The sequence below is a fragment of the Coffea arabica genome, chromosome 6e (genome assembly GCF_036785885.1).
Source record: "Coffea arabica cultivar ET-39 chromosome 6e, Coffea Arabica ET-39 HiFi, whole genome shotgun sequence".
Lineage (NCBI taxonomy): Eukaryota > Viridiplantae > Streptophyta > Magnoliopsida > Gentianales > Rubiaceae > Coffea > Coffea arabica.
Window position 1 is genome coordinate 17,394,377 of NC_092321.1, and position 18,599 is coordinate 17,412,975.

Here is an 18,599-nt window from a genome sequence, read left to right on the forward strand (position 1 = left end):
GCATGGGCAACATGGAATGGAGGAATATAGTCAAGGGGCAAAAATGTCTGAAAGGTTATTGGAATAGGTGAAGCCATAGATTGTCTCATTCCCAAACCACTTTTGAACCCATATATTGACTTCGTCTTCTCCGGCGGTAAAAATAGAGACTGTAATTTAAAATGAGAAACAGGGAATGATTAAAGGCGGTGGCAATAATTTAAGAGTATTATCGTTGAGCATGAAGAGAGGGGGATGGGGATGAGGACAGGAAGTGAATCAGTAAAATCTGCTGCTTTGAAATCAAATTGAGATTTCTTGTATTTTAAGAGCTTGACTGAAGCTATTGGAAGTGACTCAGGCAGTCAGGCTATACTCCAAAGTTGTCTGGGCTGGGTCCCTCAGCCCAATAGTTCGCTAGGGCGGTGCTCAGATCAACACAAATAAAAGAAGAAAACCCGTATGCCGTGTAACTGGCTCGCTGACTAGCAGAAGGCTTTATTCCTTTTCTTTTCTCGAAGAATGGGATAGCACAGCACTCCCTTCAACGGCTGCCCTCGGCAACCCACTGGTGACGGATGGGAGCACACGGCTGCGGAAATACAAAAAAAAAGTATCATTCTGTTCTTTTCTTTTTCTGTAAAAGAAAAAAAACATTTTTCTGGGTAAACATTTTTTTTTTTTTGGCTGGGTGTAGTCATTGGAACTGCCAAGACTCTTTCCAACTCAGCTAGGTGGCTGGCGAAGGAAATCGAAGACTGAGCAAATAATGGGTATGGCTCGAGAGACCAAATTGAGAAAGCAGTGATGAAACCTATGGGCTCAAAGGGTCATCGTCATCGGAGTTGGATGTTGGGTCGGGGTTAGTGGTGGGGCGGATAGGGATAGTAGGGAGGTCGGAAGTGACGAGACAGAGAGGAGAGTGAATTTCGGTCACAACCAGTAAACTTCTACGCTGGGTCAAATTGAAAAGTGAAGTGTTCCCAGCTAGTAAACTTCACCGGAAAAGATGAAGTGAATGTCGATCGATTGGTCAACTTTGGGAATGAAACAATCTGTGAGTTCACTTGCCCCAATAATCTTTTGGACATTTTTGCCCATATCAGAATATTTATTCAACTCAAGACCCTTGTAACCGGATGATTCACCGCTAAAATTCGGTAAAATGACTTCGCTGGTGCGTTTACGTGAGTTTAGTGACTTTTTTGGCTACAAAAAAAGTTTGATGACCAAAGGGTGCCATTTTAAATAGTTAAGTGACCATTTCGACCATTCACTCATATATTTACACCCTTTCTCTCAACTTAAAAAAAAAAAAAAGAAAACTAAAAAAAAGGGAGAGAGAACCCGAACCAAAAAAGAAAAAGGGACAAGAAAAAAGCAAAAAAAAAAAATAGAGTAAAGAAGAGAAGAAACGCTGCACTACTTCCTCTGCATCTCCGCCTACGTTCTTAAACCCTCACGGAAGTTGATTTTGCCACATTTTGTTCACCCAATTCAACCAACATTCCTTCCCAAAATGGCCAAAAAATTTCTTGTTTCAGAGAAAATGTGTCTGTGTTAATTAGATTTATGGGGAAAAAAGGAGGGAAATGCAGGCTATGGTGGCCAGCCCATCTTTCCTCAACCCTTCAACCCCATTCTCCTTCCCACTCCTTCACTCTTTTCTTCGGTTGGTTCATTTCTTCCCAGTCCTCCTCCTTTTCTTCTTCGGAGCCCTCCCTCGATATCGTCGTCGCTTTTGGCTTGGAGGATTCTGCACTTGTTTCTTCTTCTGTAAATCTTCAGGTAATTAGTTAATTAGTTCAGAAACATTTCGGACTGCTCTAAAAATCAAGATTGATTTTTATCACTGATTTATGCTGTTTTCTTAGCTGACTTAGCTATGTTTATGGATGATTAGAAATGGGTTCTATTTTGTTTATTGTTTTAATTAGTTGGGATTCGCAGTATGTACAAATGTACCCCAGAATAATCTTTCCAATTTTTTGTTTCTTTATCTACTGGAGAGTTGATTATCGCTGTGAGTCGTGGGTTTTGCGCTTTGTATATTTTTTTCTGTATTTACTGATGATTATTAGTGTTTTTCAGTTAAGGTTGTTTTGATCATATCAGTTTTGGCTATGTAAGTTGAGTTTTAATCTGGATAGTTCCAGCCTGTAGTCCGTCGTCAACCAGTAGTCAGTTGTTGTTTGGGTAATAATTGCATGGCCGGAACGGTCATTAATTGAAATTTGTGGCATATAATTGAGGAAGATCTGTGGCATTATTTGTGGCATATAATTGTTATTGATTTGTGAGGAAGATCTTGATGTTAGAAGGATGTCCATTCTTGTTGTCAGTTACTCAGTGACTATTAGTCTTAATATGTTGCTTCCTTCAATTAGTTTAAACTTCATAAATTCATTTGTTCTTATTAAGAATCCATTATTTGGGACATATTAAGATTTTTTTATTGTATACGGGGGATGGGAGGGGCATGGTGAGAATAAGCGGAAATTGTGAATATTTTTGTGGTAATTTATTAGGTTATTCTGTTTGAACTGCATCTCTGATGATAGTGGTTGTAAGAATCTTTCGTGAAGAAATGCCTACATTGGTACTGTTAACAGATTGATGGTTGCTAATTAGACAAACACTTAACTGATATTGCAGTTTTGCAACTGTATTCTAAACCTCTTGATTGAGGGGGTTGGTCTTTTCTGCATTGTCTTAACAAAGAAGACTTACTCTGAGCCTGCCTCAACATCTTCTTGGGAAGAAGTTGTGGATGGACAATTTTGCTTGCCAATTTCCCAGTTTCTAAACTTTCAAATCAGCCTCTTGTTAATTTGTGCAGACTAGAAATGCAGCTTTCCCTGATAATAGTCTGTTTCAGTATTAATTCTCCAATGAAGATTTTTATATGGTTGGCTTTGTTGAAATTTCAGTGAGATTTCCTGATTTCTTTACTAACTTAGCAGAAGGGTTAAACACATAAACTGGACTCTTTTTCTGCTGACTATAGTTTGCCAAATCATGTCATTCTAAAGATTTAGCGAGAGGCTGATGTGTGATCGTATTACTTCTGTACTGGCACTTTTGTTGCATAAATCCTGTTCAATTAAACTTGTGAATAGGGTTTATTTCATATATTGGTTGTCTAGGATATACATTTTTGAAATGACAAGCTATTATAACTGACCCTGCTTTCGTAACTTAGGAAATTCTTCATCAAACAGATGGGAACATGCCTCTATCTCTACAAGATAAATGTACACTTTCCGTGCTGGGTTATTGTGAAGCAGATTCAAGTGGCAATGGTCAGCCAGAAATGAATTTAACTAAAACAGTTACTCAGACGTGCTCAACTGATGGTGGGAAAACCTTCCCTGGTAGCCAGAGTGTAGTTGTGGGCAAGAATGGAATTCATGCATGTGGATGCCACAAGGTTCATGCATTACTGGAACAGCTTAGGCTGGCTTTTGTACAAAATGAGAACTGGTTCCAACTTATTTCTGGTTTTCCTCAAACTACAGGTCGAAAATTGCAGCTCATTCCAGAATTGCATCACCTGCATTGGAATGGGGAAACCATTTCTCAGTTAGATCTCCACGTATGTAAGTCATGGTCACTTGAAGTTTATCTCTGTATTTTTCCTCTCTCTGCTTAGTTTTTGTAGTACCTAATCTCTTCATTGTTGTGCTGCATATTAGGTTATCATTTATGAAATTCCAAAATTTAGTAGCCACCACTATTCACTGGGTTCTCGGAGTTTGTCTGAGAAGATGAGATCTTCTATCAAGAAACCCCAATGGTTTGAAGATCTCAAGCAGAAGAAGCAATATCTTGATCTGGTAATATCAGTGTTGAAGTTGATACATCTCGAAAGCAGTTATACTGTCTAATTATATTTCCTTCAGTAATATTTGCTCCTTTGTTGATACAGGACACTGTCATTCTGGCTATTAACAGTGCTCATGCTGCTAAGATCCTTTCAGAAAGGCAGCTGCCTGTGAAGAGTTGCGCTGGTCATTTCAAGCCTTTATGGATGTAATGTCTTCTATATATTGATTTTTCCTAGTTCCATTGATGCTTTTGTTTCTTAGCTGGTCATAACAGCTATTAAATAACTTTTCAGGTTTCCTACCTTTACATGGAAATTTTTTGCTGCACTTGTGGCTTTGCTTGCAACTTCGGTTTACGTCATCCTTCAGTCTTTCCATATCCTTCTGAGTTACATGTCATGTATAGGCATAGATGTGGTGTTAGTGAGAGCATTCAACAATACATGGACGAATATTGGCATACGCTGCTCCCAGTTCCTCTATTGGCCAATCTTACTCCGAGGTCATGGTCATAGGTAGTAAGAATATTGTGTTTCCTTAATAGCTTTATTCTCGAATTGTTATTGTAACACGTTTTACGCAGTATTAAAAAATGTAAATTCATTAAGGCTTCAGCCTCTTGCTAAACTAAAATTTATTCTTTATTTTTCTCATGTTTGAATTTCAAGTTTAAAATTTGCCTGATCAAGTTACAAAGAATGTCGATGATTTGCTTGAGGTTGTACAACTATAACAATTGTTCCTATAAAGAACTCATAAAATAATTCTTTGTTCTGGGCAATTGCACAGTCGACAAAATAGTCTTTGTGATTTATTTTATGTTTGACATCATTAGGTGTCAGTATCAATTTTGAGAGATCCATTATCACCTCATTATTTGGATTTATTACAGGTCTGAATCATGCATTGAATATTCAGAGAAAGTGGCATTACGCAGGCATTCCATCTGGTCATGTCTAGTGGTTGATGTTCTTCTTGGAAACTTATTTGGCATTTCATTATGGTATCAAGCAGAACCTGCTTGCCTATTCATTTCAAACTTTGCTGTTGATGTCACAAACTATTTGCTGCGTACCGGATGTGTTTGGCTAATGGGAAATCCAGCTGGTTTCAAATTAAACACTGAGCTTGCTGGAGTACTTGGCATGATATCTCTGAACACGATTCAAATTTGGTCTACACTTGGGTCGTTTATGGATTTTTTCCTTGTACCAATTGCTAAAGCTATTTCTCTATGTGGGATTCTTTTTGGTTTCACCACAGCTGCTGCTCTGATAATCGACTTGATTTCACTCGTAACAAGACATGTTTTCGTCCTTCATTGGATACTCTCACTTGTCTATTCACAGCAGATTCAGGCATTGGCAGCTTTATGGCGTCTTTTTAGGTAATACTTATGGAGTTCTACTGTGTAATTAGATGGTTACTGTCCTTAAGTATAGACTCAGTAGTTGTCAATTTTGGTTTACAGATAAGGGAGAGCACTTTTGGAAGCTACAGAAAATTCTTAAATTGAAAGATACTATCTTTTCTTTTAAGCTTCTGTAAAGGCAGGAATTTACTCAGGTGTTGCACATTTGAACTTTTGTGTTTCTTAATATCATTGTCCTGTGATTTGTTTTGCAAAATAAAAAACTATAAGTTTCTAAATCATGGAGCAGAGAGAGTAATTATAGAGGTTATGTTAGCCCCTTCTTTAGACAAAAGAATTCCAGTGTACCGAGACTGGCCTTTTACAAAATTCTTCTATATGAAGCCTCTGTTATAGCTGGGGAAAATAATCTTTTTGGGTAACATGTTAATTCAAGTTTCATTGCTTATTGATTAAATGCTTAAATCAGCAACTACTAAGTTATTTCTAAAAATTCCCAGATCATTATGCTGTGCATGTAAATGAACTTGTGTGATAGTTTTGAACATATTTGAATTAAGAGAGTGAGTTTTGTTTATAATGATGACTGTGTATTGGAAATCAATTACTTTTCTACCTTGGAAAGTTTATTTTTTGATTAGTGACCACCCTGTGCCTGCTGAATACCTTTACCAACCTTTGAATTTCTTTCTTTGTTCCCTTTAAAACAGTTCAAACACTAGGTAGGAGTATGACTACTTGGATGCATTAAAATTCACACCTGAAAGTATTTATGTTTGTGAACCTTTCCCTCCCTCTGTTTTCATAAATCTATAACTGATCCAGGTGTGCAACATTGACTAGGGATATAATCCTTATTTGTTGTTAATATATGTCTAATGAAAGTTTTTGATTAAACAACAGTGCTTAGTTTACCTGCCATCCAATGTTCTTTGCAAATAAACTTGTTAGAGCAGCCAACTGACATTCAATGTGAGATAAATGGAATGGATGTTTTCTGAACCTAGCCTGTTGCTGAAATAAAATGCTTTGGAGCTGTAGGAATCACTCAGATGCAGAAAGGAAGTGATGCAACTACTTGTTTATGAAGTTGACTTTTGGCTCCCTTTGTCATTTTTAATTAGATAGGATTATCTATGCTTAAGTTAATCGAACCTATTCAAATGCATATAGCGTTGTTAAAAACTCCACCAACCTGCTAACTCGTGTATCTGGATGTTAAATAAATTCACCCAATAAATGTATATTAATTGCAGTTGTTTTCTTGTAAGTAGTACAAATTGTGTCATTGAAATATTATCTGCTTCACCTGTCATGTACTGAATGCTAAGACTTGCAGAAAATTGTGTGTACTTAATTATTACTCCCTCCGTCCCATTGTTAATGTCATGTTTCACCTTTTTCATTGTCCCAAAATTAGAGTCATGCTAAAATTTTTCCCTTCCAGAGTTCCATTCTTACCCTTGTTGTGCACATGTAAAATAGTCCCAAGAAATTTAATAGGACCCACCATTTATTCCCATTTAGAGAAGTTCGAAGAGTGTGCAGGATAACTCCCAGTTTATAAGGCCACTATTGATGCGTGTCCTTAACGTATGAAGAGATGCATTTGATTGAGGTGGGCCCCACAGAATTATGACTCTTTGAAAAACACAAACTTTAGTTGACTAATGCAATTCCAGCAGGGTAAATTTGGAAGTAAAGCATCGGTTGCCAATAATTGTCCACTGTACATAAAAAGTTGCAGTCCCAAGAAACGACTTTAAATTTGGGACGGAGGGAGTATTATTATTATTGTTATTATTTTCTTTTTTGAAATTTTCTCACTCGGTTGAACTGAATGCAGGGGAAGGAAGTGGAATCCTCTTCGCCAGAGATTAGATAGCTATGATTACACTGTGGAGCAACATGTCGTTGGCTCTCTTCTCTTTACACCACTCTTACTTCTATTGCCAACCACCTCTGTCTTCTACACATTCTTTACCATCATGAACACAGTCATCAGTTTTATCTGTGTAGTAATGGAGGTCAGCATATCTGTTATTCATACTACCCCATATAACAGCGCCTTTCTTTGGTTGATGCGGAAGAAAAGGTTTCCTTCTGGGATATGGCTAGAAATTGTATGTCGTCAACATGGAACAACTGTTCCTTCAGTAATTGATCCCCTTGAACTAAACGGCTCGTTGTCGAAGAAGTCACCAAAAATCCCAAGAAGTGGTGGTCGTAAAACACTTGTTCTGGTTTCAGTTCTGCACAGCAACTACTTGAGCTTAGGTATGTCCTAGTTGTTCACATTTGTGTGTTTCTCATTATTCCAGTTTAGCTGCTGAAAAGGCAACCATTGTACTCTAATACTGTTGTATGTTGGATTATTGTATGCGAGTTTTAACACTCAAAAATTTAATTTGGTTAACCTTTCTTGCACTGTTATTGGAGATTGGGGCCAGTGTTGTATTTATCTTGGCAATTCATTTTGAAACCTGTTGAGTAACTATTCTATGTATCATTGGCTTTGATATTTCTGATATGGTTCTTTATTAATTCACAGGTGAATTGATCTGCCCAAGCTACAGATACATCTATTCAGTTGTTTCTAGGACAGCTATCAGCTCGTCAGCGTATGGTATTCTAACAGGAAAAAGGTAGGCTGCTTATGCTGTTACTTATTTTTGTCATCAATATACACTCTCCACTTTTCAGCACTTTTTGTCCTGGTTCCTAATGCAGTTGCCCTTGTATGTTATTTTGGCTGCAAATTTTGGTCCGTGTTGCTTACTTATCCTCCATTGGTCCTGCTGTTTTGCTGCAGAATTCTATCTGCTCCAGGGACTACTTATCCTTCAAGATTGCCATGGATGGCTCTGCCTTACAAAATATACTGGCGCCTTTGCTTTGAAGCAGTCTTTGCATGTAGATAAAATTGGCACTTCAATTCCCCAATGATCAAGAGACCCCTTTTCGGATTTAAATGCTACTTGGTACCATTCGATTGATTAATTTGGCATACAGTACCCCAATGTTCTCAGCAATGGCAAGGAACCGAGTCGTTTATCCAGCCCCATTGCATTAATTTTGGAAGCTTTAATCTTGATGAGGAACTAACTAATCTTTCGTTGAATGTAAAGTTTTGTGCAGAATCAATGTATTCAATTCAACTCCAAAGCATGCTCTTTATATACTTTTATTGTTGCTTATAACTGTTAGTGAAGGTATCAATGCATAGCACTTCATGTGCCTATGTTGTCTGCATGGCACTGGCTTGATCTTGGTAGGAAAATCAGATTGTTATTAGCAAATGGCAATAATAAATAATTTGGGTTTTTCAGGAATTTGGAAATTTTAGCAGTACCTTTTCGTCTTTCTCCAAGAGAAGTTGTTTTTTGAAGTTGAAAAAGGAAATAACCTAAATGAACAAATTGCAGCAGCAACATATCATATGTACAAAAAACTCAACAAATCACAGAACTCTGTTTAATTACTAGTCCTTCAGAGCTGCAAGAAACACTGCAAGTGATGAACCCATGATAACTTACAAAACAACTGATCCTTTTGATGTTGGTCGACCATGAAGATCTCTATACAATCTTAGCAACAACTACAGTAACATCATCATACTTGCCTCCCAAATAATTCTCCTGAACCAGTCCCACTTCCATGGCAGACTTGGTGTAGGGAGTTGAACGATCCTTCTGAAGAGAATGATACCAAGCAAGTTCTGCTATAAGACTAGCCATCATCTTTGGCGACAACTTCCCTTCCACACAATTATGAACTATAGACCCTATCTGATGAGGAAACAAGTTATCAAACAAACCATCAGTTCCCACCACCAAAACATCATCATGCTCCACATCAACCTTGAATTCTTGGGCCGAATCCGGAGTATCCCTCTCGTTTCCAAGCTGATACGGACAGTTAAACCGCTTCTGCATGGCGGGCGACTGGAACACAACTTTCCCTTTCTTGATCACCAAGAAACCACTGTCTCCGATATTCACAGCATGCAAGAAATCTTCCTTTAGGGTCACAATGCATGCAGTGGATGACCCTTTTGCCTTAGTCATCCAGTAAGCTTCATGCAACACTTGCAAGGGACAAACAGAACCCTCCTCCTCCGCCTGTTCAAGAACCGAAAAGGATGCATTATTCATCAGCTCTGTCGCGTATTCGCCGGCATCTATGCCTTTTTTCCCCCAACTTCCCACCCCATCTGCCACCCCAATGGTCTGCGTTTCTTCACAGATGAAGCAGGCATCTTCTCCTAAGGGCTTTTCCTCGTTGTCTTTGGGAATGTAAGATGATGCAGCCTCCATCTTCAACCCTTTTCTGGGGTACCAGCATTCTTTAAGAACTCCATCGTGAATGGGAGCTTGCACCAATTTTCTTCTTTTAGTTGCTCTCATCTTCGTCATCTTGATAAGTCAAGAACAAAAGAAACCCTGCTCTAGATTTTTGATTGGGTAATCTGATGAAATTCAGGATCTGGATTTATACAAGTAAAGGGTTTCCGAGTTCAAGTAGGAAAAGTGTTTCCTGTTATATTTTCCCAGCTGTTTTCTTGATGCCTTAGCGCGTAAAATTATGAGCATATCCTTTTGGCAGTTGGATTCGGATATCTAAATACGAATTTAATTTTTTTTTTATTCCTTTTCACGTAGCGCTATGTATATTTGTTTAGACTTAATTGCCCCTAAAATCGTATATTGACAAATTAGTTTGGTGAGAAAAGATTGACGAAAGGTGTCCGATACCGATAGGGCCAGTAATTTATAAGAAAGGACAAAATTTTGAGCTACTTTCTTTTCCCTACCTAAAAATTAAGAGGCCCGTCATATGGCCTAACTTTTGGCTCTTTGATTAGCTTGCTACTGAGAATTAGCGTAGAAAGCTACACTAAATTCTTTTTGGCAGTTTTTTAGCTCTTTAATTAATCTTGAAAAGGAATGATGTAAGTGCTAAGGATTGCAAATTTGCAGCAAAATGAAAGAAAAGAAAATGTTTAGGGACCATTTATAGATTTTTATCTTGTTACATTTTCATATACTTTATTCGGTATATTAGGTGTATTTGGAACCCATGTTTTTCACTCATTTGTTTTAAACAATTTTTTTTCTAATTTTAGCTGCAAGAACTTATAAAAACACCCTAAGTTTTTATAAAAACACACCCCAAAATACTCAAAAACACAATCCATCTCCCTTTTCAACCACCACCCTCCCTAACTATTTCCACTTCCACCTTACCTCATCCCACCGCCATTGCAGTTAGACATGTCAATAGGTAGGGTATGAGTTAATCTTTTGATTCAAATCCAAATCCATTAAATTTAGTTAGATCCAAATCCAGACTCTTAACCCTCATGGGTGTTGGATTTGGGTTTTATCCCACTAATCGTTTATTTGTTGGATTTGGGATAAAACATAAGTCCAAAATGGGTTTGAGTATTCAATGAATATCCATGGGTATTTTTCTAAACATACAGTAAAGAACTAAAGTAAAAAAAAAATTAAAAATATATAGAGTTCAAAACTAACAAAAATACCATTCAATTTTTGGTTTTCAAATAAAAAAAAATTAACATCCAACAAAAAAGAATCATTATCAGCTTCTTCTATTTATTTTGAAAGTTTCATTTTCATTCACATCCAATCTTTCATTTGTTTGTCTTTATTTTTCTCCTTTTCCTGAAAAAATGTGTGCTAATTACAATGATAATTAGAATTAATTTGAAAAAACAAAAGAAGAAAACACAGAGAAGGGGAGAGAGGTGGGGTGAACGGGACGAGGAGAGAGGGAGTAGTAGGGGAAGGGAGGAAGACGAAGAAGAGGGAAGCAGAAAGGAAAAGGAGAAATAGGGAGGATGAAGGGCCAAAAAAAAAAAAAAGAGAGGGAAGTGAAAGGAGGGGTGGTGCTAGTAGCAGTGGGAGAGAGAAGATAGGGGGTTTGGTGGGGAGGGGTAAGGATGGGGGAGGAAAAGAGTGAAAAAAAAAAAATTAAAAAAGTTTCTAAACCATTCCCCAAACATTCAAAGTGTCCAAAAGTTGTTATAAAAAATTTACAATAAGTTACAGTGAGTTTTTTTAGCCATTATTTTGCAGTCTTGAGTTTGAATATTTGAAATTTTAGAGGATTATCAATTTTACGGAGCAAGCTAAATACAGAAGTTTCAAATTTGGGCTATTCGAAAATTTTGTTGGGACAGTGCTTCTTCCATTTTAAAAAAGGGTAGAAAGTTGGTTGATAATCTCCCTCAAAGCATAATTTCAATAAATTTTTCAAGTAATTCAATCTAAACGCACTTGTGCCCTTCAGGCTAATCCCAAACCAAATCATGCGCAATGTTTGTTTGGGTTGACTGTCACAAAATGGGCCAATTTAAATTAGCAAACTGCTCAGGGAAGGCACTAAAGAATTTTAACTAGTTTAAGAGTTAGCATTTTGATGTGTGTTAAATGATAAAAGCCCAGCTATACTTAGTAGTGTCACTTGGACTGGAAGTGTCGAGTGCAGTCTGAGGCCCAACTCACGAATTCATTCAACCATGTGACGCAGGATTTAAGCTGTCTTGAAAGTTCCAATTTGACAAAGCACCTGCCTCTATTTATTGTGATAGTGCAACTTATTCTGAAATTTGAGCTGAATTATAACTAGATATTCGAATAAAATAAAGGAGTGTCTCTTGAAGGAATTTGGAGTGTTTTTCTTTGTTTAAGAGTTTTGTGGAAAAAAAATGATTAATTTTATATACACTGATAGTATATACATCAACGGTCCTAAAGCATATACCAACACCATCTTAATTTGGAGTTGAATTTTAAAATTTGCACATCTGATATGCATTTTGACCTGCTAGTACAGTTATCGCCAATGCATATAAAATTTATCCTAAAAAAGTTAGGTTAAAAACAAGTAATTTTTTTATACACTGGCAATGTATAATATTTTTAAATCATGTTACATAATTTGAATTCAAATTTGAAATTCAAATCATGTACATGTAACATATATCTATAACTGCTAGTGTATAAAAATCACTGCACTTTAAGTCCGTAAAAAGTTAATCCTAAAAGAAAAGTAGGGAAACGTAAGATTTATTGTAGAGGTAGAACAAATACAGTAGGGCGTCAAGGGAGATGATGACAATTGAATATTCGTTTAAGATGAGACCCTTGACCAATTTTGAGTTCAATAATGAGTAATTGGCTAATTAGATTTCGATTTTTTTCCCCGTGGACAATATTGACAAATGCAAGAAACTGGATTTGTGTAAGAACTAAAACTATAAAAGTTACACGTTTAAAAAGTCCTAAAATCCTCATTAAAATTAAATTTTCAATAATACAACTAACTTACACAAATATCTCTTAGGTGTAATCATAATAAATCAGATCTCTAATCCAACGCACACGTATGGATTCCCTAATTCTTAATGTTGATATAATCTTCAACTTCAGAAACTATGGCTCCATTTGACAAATGAGTTTTTTGGGTATTTGTCTAAAACTTTACTGTAATCTATTGTAAAAGTTGTAGGAAAAATTTTTAAGTGTGTAAATTTTTGGATATTTTGAAATATATAATTTAAAAATTTTGAAAAGTTTTTTGAGATTACTGTAATTAAAATTATTAAAAAAACTTGTAGCAGATAAACTGGGCCAAAAACTTATTTGCCGAACAAACCCATTTCGACAACTAGTTAAGCTAAGATTCCTTTCTGAAGAGATTCTTTAACGGCCCAACTCAACGAATTATTAATTATTCTACTCATGAAGCAGGCTTCAATTCAAGCTAACTGGTAAATTCCAATTTGACAAAGCGCTCATTTTCCTTTGTGATGGTGCAACTTTCTCTTTTAGAATCCCCCGTCTATTATGTCATGCAACTGAAATTTAAGTTGAATTTCACTCATGAAGGAATTTTGAGAGATTTTCTTGGTTTATGAGTTTTGGGATAAAATAGCTAGGGAGAAAGAAAACTAAGAAAACTAGGAAAATGCGAGATTTAACGTACAGGTAGCAAAGAGAGATTTTCGTTTCAAATAATAGAGAAAATAAAAAGAAAAAAGAGTGGGGCGCCAACGGAGATGATGAGTTGATGACAATGGAATCATCCTTTAAGAAAAGAGAAATGATTGCCCTTAGGCATGAACCAAGTTTGAGTTCAATCATGAGTAATCGGCTATTTAAATTTCAATCTTTTTTGCATTGACAAACTTTAGAAAAATAAGAAATTGAGAGCCTATTTGGGATTCCCGTGCTCTTGTTAAAAAGGTACTTTTGGATGACAGAAATACTTTTGAGTGTTTGGTAGACATTATTCAATAATTTTAGGAGCATAGCTTTAGGATTGAAAAGCTCTTTTGGCAAAAGCTAAAAGTTAGTGCTTTTATATGTTTCAAAAAATAAAAATAGACTTTGATAATTTCATCTTAAATTTGAACTAACTAAAGAGATAATTAATTACATTTCAAAAATTCAAAAACACTTATGCACATTTTATTAAATATTTAATAGGGAAAATGCAAATTTCATCCCCAATGTTTGGGGTGTTGGACAATTTAGTCCTCAAAGTTTCAGTCAAAATATACTTCATCCTCATAGTCTTGTAATTTCGACCAATTTCATCCCTAATGTTTCATGCAAACACATTTCATCCTCGTAGTTTCATAAATTTTAACAAGTGAGGATAATTGAATGATTGCTAACCAATTTGGATCGAATATCATCAAATGACTAGCACGTCCATTTAATAATTACATTGTTAATACTTAATTCGATCATTGATTAAATTACATAAATAATAATGAGTGTGTTCAAATAAGAATTTTTTTTTTAATTTGTGATATGATATATGTGAGAAAAAAAATAGATTTGGATGATAGATAGACAATTTGAAAAACATGTATAGGATGTAACAAAACAAAATTTTGCAAATAAATAACAATCTAAACAATTCTTTCTTTCACGTTAATATTTTTCTCTAATTTGTTGCGATGAGATTGTTTGAAAATTTTCTCCAATTGGCTACAATGGGGTTGTTTCTTCTCCACAACTTTGTTTCCTCTCGATCTTTTTGTTCAATCTATGATTAAGACGAGAGTAATGGTGGTTGAAAATTTCTTACTTTTTTTGTAAAATAAGAAAGTGAATTAAAAACGATACTTGAGGTTTTTGTTGATCCAATATTTTTGTATTTTACAAACAGGCATGCTATGGTCAAGTGATCATGTTCCATTCAAATTGCTTGACAATTCATCAATTGTTCTTAATTAGTTAAATTTATGAATCTATGAGGATGAAATGTGTTTGCATGAAACTTTAGAGATGAAATTGTCCAACATCCCAAACAATAGGGATGAAAAGCGCATTTTTCCCATATTTAATAGATACTTTTATCGAAAGCTATACTAAATGAAGTGCTATTGGATAAGTCGTCACAATCCCAAATAGGCACTAATTATGCTCTGTGATTACATACATAATACAACCCACAATTATGGAATCAATACAATAAATTATTAATCGTATAAATTACAACAAATCCTTGTTGGACAAAATCAGAAGAAACTTACTGCCTGTGAAATATGAACCAGAACCTTTAAAAATTGGAGCTTCAACCTTGGCACTTGACTAAGGCCTTGTTAGACACTGCAAAACTTGACACTTGAAATCAAGGCACATTTTACATCCTAGGGACTAAAATTATGATGTCAGACACTACAAAACTTTGCCTAGAAAGGAAAAAATTGCAATCTAGACTATTTTGATTCGGCTTAATTTGGTTAATTTGGAGCTCTGAGATGGTAAGACATCAATTAACGGTCTAGGTTCTAACCTTATAACCCTTTACTTGGACCATATAATTAAGTTGCTGAAGGAAACAATCATGTCCACCTGTTCTAACTTCTAATGGCTCACAAGACGTACAGTTTCCTCTTATCTTTCTTGTCTGAATTTGGGTCTTACATGATTTCCAATGTTGCAAGAAGATAACAGTTACACATCACACATCAAAGTGCCAAAGAAAAGGTATAAATGGTTCACGAGAAGAGGATCATATAGATTGAAAGGTATGTTACAGTTGTCCACCTGTGTATGAAGACAAAGTTAGCCACTTGAGTCTGTGTTGTATACATGGCAAGTTCTGGTATAGTTCTATCTCGAGAAAACCTCCAAATCATAATAGAATCCACATGTGAATCCACATGTGAAGAGCCTCGTATCGTTGTCAAGCCTGGTTTCACATGGATGATCAGAGACTTATGGAACTTTGGATGGTAGCCTTAGGATTGCATGTGTTACTCTCTGAACTACTCCCGGTTTTAAATTGTATGGTCTGCAGTAAACACTTTGTTCCCCCCTCCTGTAGCTCTGGAAGTTGATTTTGTTATTTACCTTCTATGTATTATGTGAACTTAAACCTGCAAGATAAAGAATGAATGACTGTCCAAACATGTTTAACTTTTGTTTGATTAGTTAAGGATGAAATTATGAATAATGAATTATTTTGCTGCTATTTGTTTGCACGAAATATCGAGGTTTATACACTATTTTTTATCCAATATAGATTTGATGTTGCAGGAACAATTGCTCACATCGTGAAAGGCTTTTTGATCATTTCCGAGATGAGGACGAGACATGTGGCAGAATATAAGCCAAGTATGAATAGATTACCACCTTTGCTTGTGCTGAATAAAAAGATTAGGTTTGTCCTAAATAATGATCATTGCTCACAAAGCCATTTTGTTAGTATTTTAGGTTATATATACTTCTACTTTTTTTTTTTTTAATGACTTTTAACATTTTAGCCTTCTTATTGAGTTAAGGTCATTAACTTACCAGTTGGATCCTTAATATGTGTCAGGTCGAGTTAGTCAAGTTCGGCCTTCCAACTTAATGATGCATTCACAGATTCAGTTCGACTCTGTGATTCCATATCAATGATTGTTCTTGATAGCTAAAGGAAATGAATCTAATATTGATTTTATTGGGATTTTGGAGAATTGGAGGTTGTCTTATTTGCGACAAAGTTGCTCCACATATTTGAATGTCATTTTGGATTATATGAACAAAGGGATTTGTTTATTACTATACTGGTAAAATCAGAAATTTATTGCACAGGCAATCCGTGAAACAAACTAGCAGTAGTATGTGAAGGTCTCCAAACTTTTCAGTGTATATATATGTACACTCCATTCACATTCTTTACATCAACTGATCACTTTCAACACAATTCTCTCTTCCTTTCTCTCGTATATAGATAAGGTGGCTAAGTTTCTTCTCCACTCTGTATGAGAAGCAATGGCGAAGAATCTTAGCAGTAATGTAACTATTCATGTTTTAATGCTGTTCCTACTGATATCAAGAAACCATGTAAGCAAGAATTCTCTTCATTCCTATGTCTCTGCACATCCCTTTGAGCTATACCGCTACATTAGATGAAATGCATGTCCAAGCATTAGACTTGGAATCCCGCACTTGAATAGGAACAATAGCATTGCATGCAAATTTCATGCTTCAGATTGGTTTCAAGTTAAAATGTAGATGTAAATTTAGACATGCTGCTGATGTTCAATTTGACTGCAGGGGATGATTACAGAGTCTCCATCTCCAAGTCCTCAACCGCAGCCTTCAGGCCTCTTACCAACAGTGAGACACATTAATTAAGAAAATCTCAACCACAATTTTGAAATTGCCTCTCTTTATCATGTTTCTAATCTTGTTTCAATCTTGTTATTTGTGTGACCAGCATGGTATAACTCCTGGCAGTCTTCATCCTCAAGGTTAGAACAGTGACATGCATGTTAGTTGAAAAGTTTATGAAAAGGCTAGGAAACATGCACTTTCCTGCACCAATTTATCCTCGGAGAATGTGCCACTTGGAGGCTAAATTTTCACTTTTTAGTATAACTCGTGACATCCATAAACCAAACAGGCAAAAAGCAGGAAATGGAGCAAAAAAAAAAAAGCATTGCTAAATCCCACCTCCCAAAAAAGAAGGAAAAAAAAAAGCATAGTAGCATATGTATTAACAAGTGTCCAATGAACTTTGGAGTTTAAGTATTTATTAAAAAACAAGGGTTTAATTGAAAAAATGTATAAATGAAAGGAACGGCAATAATTGTCAATGAACGCATTTATATGATAAATTGAATGTGTTTTAGGTGTATTAACGAGTACCACTGAAACCTGACTACATGAATTATTCATTTGGTTTGCAGAGTGTTCTCCAAGGTGTACATACAGATGTTCAAAAACAGCATTCAAGAAGCCATGCATGTTTTTCTGCCAGAAATGTTGTGCAAAGTGCTTGTGTGTGCCCCCAGGCACTTATGGGAACAAACAGTTCTGCCCTTGCTACAACAACTGGAAGACCAAAAGAGGAGGGCCAAAATGCCCTTGAATTTTCAGGGCTTTGTTATAACTGCCACTTACTAAGCTTTATGTGTCACTCTCAGTAGAGAAAAGTTTCAACGTACTAATGCTCGAATATGTTCACTTTTGTTTGGACCAATATAGTAGCTGCATAATTGTTGTACATCTTTGAATAAGGTTTTTTTTTTTTGTCAGCAACGATACATTTGTAGACTAATAAAAATAACTTGCGTTGCGTGTGAATAGATATTACCCTTAATTGGCTTCACTCGGTTAGGAAGAAAAGTCATAGATAGATTAGCACAGCATGACAAAGATTCATTTGGTTTTCTGCTACGTATTACTGTAACACAATACTATTAGCAACTTAATTAATTAGTGTTATTAGCTGTTTTGATGATTTCAGGGTATTTTTACCGAAAATGACTTTATTTTTTTTTTGGGTAATATTAGATGCCAGATTAAAAAAAAAAAACTGAAAGTGTATCCAAAAAAGCATATCTAACGCTCCATTCCCTCAAATGGCTAGCTTCTCTATTGATCAAAATGTTGTACTATACGGATAAAAGGAATTCACCCAATTTAACAGAAGTGCAAATCTAGCCTTAGGAAAAAGGAAAAAAAAAAAAAAACACACACACACACACACACAGAAGTGCAAATCTAGAGACAACTGCTAAATGGTTTTAACAAAAAAAAAAAAAAAAGATTGTTGAAACAAAAAAACAGTTAATGCGTACCTTACCCTCAACCTCCATTAATTATATTCTGAACTTTGGTTGCGCTTAATGCCAATTGCTAAGCGTAGGACCAGTATGACGGGTGCAATTTAGTGGACTCGATTATGTTCTAGCAATTTTGATGAATTTGCTAGCCTTGTAATGGAATGCTTTAAGTTTAAAAGGTTGTTTGACTAGCCTTTTGTTTTCGAAGTGAAGGGCATCCTAATACTTTCAGATCTCTTGCAACCATGCACAAGAATTACCTAGTAAGCTTGGTACACCTAATCAATTTAAAGATTTGCTCAAACGAGAATTGATCAAT

At 35.7% G+C, this 18,599-nt stretch overlaps 3 protein-coding genes across 5 annotated transcripts; 2 read left to right on the forward strand and 1 right to left on the reverse strand.

The window, feature by feature from the left end:
- The first annotated feature begins 219 nt into the window (after positions 1-219).
- Positions 220-8,359, forward strand: LOC113694573 (phosphatidylinositol N-acetylglucosaminyltransferase subunit GPI1). Of its 3 annotated transcripts, none has more exons than XM_072055510.1 (10): positions 220-592; positions 677-1,036; positions 3,182-3,574; positions 3,675-3,815; positions 3,908-4,011; positions 4,100-4,321; positions 4,699-5,193; positions 7,025-7,455; positions 7,730-7,823; positions 7,991-8,359. In XM_072055510.1, the coding sequence occupies exons 2-10, from the start codon at positions 998-1,000 to the stop codon at positions 8,097-8,099; spliced, it is 2,028 nt and encodes a 675-aa protein (XP_071911611.1). In that variant the 5' UTR covers positions 220-592; positions 677-997; the 3' UTR covers positions 8,100-8,359. The 3 variants fall into 3 exon arrangements, with proteins under 3 accessions (XP_071911611.1, XP_027069210.1, XP_027069214.1); XM_027213409.2 differs by having other exon boundaries at positions 221-592; positions 677-1,767; XM_027213413.2 differs by lacking the exons at positions 220-592; positions 677-1,036 and having other exon boundaries at positions 3,248-3,409; positions 3,498-3,574.
- A 397-nt stretch (positions 8,360-8,756) lies between these two features.
- LOC113696473 (probable protein phosphatase 2C 80) lies at positions 8,757-9,593 on the reverse strand. Its single transcript, XM_027215883.1, has one exon. The coding sequence runs from the start codon at positions 9,591-9,593 to the stop codon at positions 8,757-8,759; it is 837 nt and encodes a 278-aa protein (XP_027071684.1).
- Positions 9,594-16,389: 6,796 nt separating this feature from the next.
- LOC113695563 (protein GAST1) lies at positions 16,390-17,798 on the forward strand. The gene is made up of 4 exons (XM_027214695.2): positions 16,390-16,553; positions 16,767-16,829; positions 16,930-16,963; positions 17,402-17,798. The coding sequence occupies exons 1-4, from the start codon at positions 16,482-16,484 to the stop codon at positions 17,581-17,583; spliced, it is 351 nt and encodes a 116-aa protein (XP_027070496.1). The 5' UTR covers positions 16,390-16,481; the 3' UTR covers positions 17,584-17,798.
- Positions 17,799-18,599: the final 801 nt, after the last annotated feature.